The sequence below is a fragment of the Gobio gobio genome (assembly GCF_949357685.1).
Source record: "Gobio gobio genome assembly, chromosome: 5".
NCBI lineage: Eukaryota > Metazoa > Chordata > Actinopteri > Cypriniformes > Gobionidae > Gobio > Gobio gobio.
The window spans coordinates 17699706-17703692 of NC_137101.1; the positions used below are offsets into that span (position 1 = coordinate 17699706).

Sequence of the window (3987 nt, forward strand, 5' to 3'; positions counted from 1 at the left end):
ACCTTAACTTAAAAACTACCTATCAACTATTAATACGCAGTAATTAGGAGTTTATTGAGGCAAAAGCAGGCAAAACCCTGATCTAAAGTGTGACCATGATATCTTAAGATTTCCTGTGATGATGCTTCAAAGAATTCCCCATGATAAAATGTAGCGTAAATGACTAATAAGCTTGTGTTCATATCTGAAAACATTGTTGAGGTCAGGATCAATACAACAATCCCAATTTAAAAATGTTTTTGGCAAAATTATTAGAATATTGTGTATAATATTAATATATTTATTTCTACATGTGACTTTGTTATCAAGATTGATTCCATCAATATCCCCCCACACATGTAAGAAATCTGGTTTATTCAATTAAAGATGAACAAACTGCTTTGGTATTTTTGAAAGACAAAACAGAACAACAACGAATCAGGGAACGTACAACTTTTACAATAGTCTGCCAAGGTTACTGTAATCTTGTGGTTCAATGATTTGACTAACATTGTGATGATGTGAAATGTTGTATTGAATACATCAACAAAAATGCAATGCTGTTTACCATTGAAGTGAAAGCAATTACAGTTACAAAATTAAAGATGAACTGCATGCAGATACAGTAGAATATGGTATAAATGTTGGCAGTGTTCAGAAATTCAAGCTGCTACTAGTTTGCTAGTCATACAACATTTTGGCACTGCAATTCCTCAGTTAAATAAAAAAAAAAAAACGTACAATTTAGGTAACAGTTAGCTAAACCTCAGCAAATTCACTCAGTGTCCAGCAATATATTTCAGTTCTAGATAGATTTCAACATTGCTGCGCATTTAGCCATTTTATATACAAGTAGCTATTTTTCATAACTTTTACTCTAAACAATCTATTTTCCTTACCGGCAGGCTTGTTAATAACATGATTACAATTTTGAGTGATTAAGGTGTTTAACATGCGGAAATATTAAGATGCAGTTAGATGACATACAGTGCAACTTCTTATAGAGTGCACACTGGGATATTCACAATTTGCACAAATATGTCTCTCTTTAGATGTGACTATATTGTCAAATTCAACTACTACTCTTCATACAATATCATACAAGACTGATATTTTATGTGCAAGATTTTCAAGATTCCAGACTATTGCTGCCCATTTTTCATACAAATGCGTTCATCAACATTTTAGAGAGTAGATATTGTCGTCAACGTGCAAGTTACCAGATGTTGTTGCCAGGATCATGAGTAAAGACGTGCAGATGTCAATCAGCGTGTCTAATAAGAGCAACAGCCTTAATTTGTTTGATGAACTACTGGTGGGATGTGACCCTATTCAAAGATGATCTCTGAGGCCTGGCGTAGGCAGTTAGCTGTATCATCTGGCATACTGCTGTGCGTGATGTTGTTTCCATCCAAGCGCAGGGTCCTCAGTCTAGAGTAGTTGACCGGGGAGCTGAACTTGCAGATATTCGTCAGGTCAAACTCTGAAGAAACAGAAGTCGAAAGGGAGTAAAAACCATGCAAAATATGTTGCTTGATCAGACGGACACAGAGAAAGACTTACTGCTTATCTCGTTGGCTTGCAGGTACAGGTGCTCAAGCGATTCGTTGATCTCTGGAATGGTCTTCAGCTTGTTGAAAGACAGGTCAAGCTCAAGGAGAGAGGACACGTTGAACACACCTGCCGGGATTCCAGAGTCCACCAGCTTGTTGTGGGAGACACGCAGGTACTGCAGGAGCGGTAGCTTGGCCAGGTAGCCACTAGGGATGCTATCGATGTCGTTGGTGTCGGCGTAGAGCATCAAAAGCGAAGCTGGAACTCCCGAGGGCAGTTTCTTGAGCTTGTTCTCGCTCACGTCCAGCAGAACGAGGGACTTCAGGCTTTTGAAGGCACCTGTGATGCTTTCAGTAGTCAGCTTGTTCTTGGACAGGTGAAGGGTGGTCAGGTTTTCCATCCCAGACAAGGTGTTAGCAGGGAACGAGCTTAGCTGGTTACCAACCAGCTTCAACTCATCCAGAGACTTCGAACTAAGACCAGGGGGTTTGGTCAGCTTATTATTACTGAAGAGGAGCTTCTCCAAGCTGCCCAGTTTATCAAGGGTACCAGCCTGGATCTTGTCGCTGGTGATGTTGTTGTTGTCGAGGACGAGCCAGCGAAGGTCGGTGACGTTATCGAACACGCCGGCCTTGATCTCCTCAATGACGTTGTTCTGTAGGTAGAGGTATTTGATTCCAGTTGGCACAATGGGAACAAATTTCATGTTGCGGTCGTTGCAGTACATAGCTGTGGGGAAGCTGTGGGGACATTCGCACTCCTGGGCACAATTGGGAGATGATGCTGCCTCCAGTTGTGAGTAGGGCATGTAGTATTCGTCATCGTACTCATACTGACCCAAACTCTGACATACCAGCCCTGCCAATAGGAAGGAGCCCAGAGCAAACATGTCTGCACAACTCGGACGAATCGAACCTGAAGAGAAGAGAAGAGAAGAGAAGAGAAGAGAAGAGAAGAGAAGAGAAGAGAAGAGAAGAGAAGAGAAGAGAAGAGAAGAGAAGAGAAGAGAAGAGAAGAGAAGAGAAGAGAAGAGAAGAGGCTTCTTTGGTTATATAATATTACGTGAAAAAAAAAAGTGTAAGAATAACAGAACTTTCTACTGTGGACCTCAGACATAAACAAAATCCAGAGACATTCTTCTAATGGAAATTGATGACTTCATCCTCAAGAGCGTAAAAAGGCCCAGACAGACATTCCTCCCCACACAAATTAGACCCACATTGCTTAAGTACAGATCCAAGATCATCTCAAGTTACATTAATGTTACTTCATACCTATGCCTCCTCTGTCTTTGAGCGCTATGCTGAATTAATATTGAATTGCAAATGAATAATGATAATGCAAGTGTACTTTTGTAATATGGGCTAATAAATTAATATTTCACGGAATTGTGCAACACAGTATTTGTGTTGTGCCAAATTAAATCCAATACTGCAAAATCTCTCTGTTTAAGCACAACATAGAAATTCATGCATGCTTCATAATTATTTTCTACTCATGCATTCATAAATTATCAAATTGAATTATGTATAAAAACTTAATACAATGATTAGACCAAAAATGTACTTGATAGAACTGGAAGCATCTCAAACATTACCAAGCCGAATATCCGCAATAGGATCATGCTGTTTCTTCAGTCCACCCCAAAAATCTGCCAAGCAGATTTTCTGATAATCTCATCCAGACAGAACAAAAGCGAGCATGAGCTTTCAGATGCTAGATATCCTTACCTTCCTGCTTCTCTCTCTGTGTACGACTTCAGGTAGAGTTGTGTGCGGCCCGAGGACTCTGGAGAGAAAGAGTAAGGGAGGGAGAGAGCAGACAGCAAGAGAGAGAGAGAGAGAAAAAGAGAGAGAGACACTCAAGCCAGACCTTAGTCGCCCAAGATTGATAGAAAACAGAAGTCAGGCGGTTCTAGTGTGTAGATGTCGGCAGTTGTTCACCGTGATACATATGGATTCTAACAAGGTTCAGGTGTAGCAAAGCAGTTTGGGACATGTAGTCCTTCGTGGGACAAAGAAGGGAGCAAAGACTCACTGGGGAGGGTTTGCAAAATATATATACCTGTATAGCTGCCACACACACGCACACATTTTTCCAACCCATCCTTTCCAAACAATACCACAAAACAATTCAACTATTGTGAGAGCCGCAAACAAGCCAACAAACACCTCGACCACCGGTTCCGTCATAGCCAATGCTAAGCATTTCTCATAAAAAATAAATATTCTTGATAAAAACAAAGGTTAACGAAACTATTTGGAAAATTGCCTAGAAAAAAATTGGCTATACTTGCAATGACAGCTGTCTGCTATTAGACTACTAGGCTGTAAATAAGACTTGGAAAAATTGACCAAATAAGACGGTAGTGGGCCAAACCAACCTTACATAAGTGTGTTGTCTATCTGAACGGAGAGTGTATCCAATTCTTAACAGCTGGTAGATTGTATATCA

At 40.3% G+C, this 3987-nt stretch overlaps 1 protein-coding gene across 2 annotated transcripts; it reads right to left on the reverse strand.

The window, feature by feature from the left end:
* Positions 1 to 266: 266 nt before the first annotated feature.
* lum (lumican) lies at positions 267 to 3725 on the reverse strand. 2 transcript variants are annotated; one of them, XM_079816699.1, is made up of 4 exons: positions 3264 to 3284; positions 3131 to 3184; positions 1543 to 2448; positions 267 to 1462 (listed from the first exon to the last, which is right to left on the reverse strand). In XM_079816699.1, exons 3-4 carry the CDS (start codon positions 2420 to 2422, stop codon positions 1308 to 1310), a joined length of 1035 nt encoding a protein of 344 aa, XP_079672825.1. In that variant the 5' UTR covers positions 2423 to 2448; positions 3131 to 3184; positions 3264 to 3284; the 3' UTR covers positions 267 to 1307. The 2 variants fall into 2 exon arrangements, with proteins under 2 accessions (XP_079672825.1, XP_079672824.1); XM_079816698.1 differs by lacking the exon at positions 3131 to 3184 and having other exon boundaries at positions 3264 to 3725.
* Between the last annotated feature and the right edge of the window lie 262 nt (positions 3726 to 3987).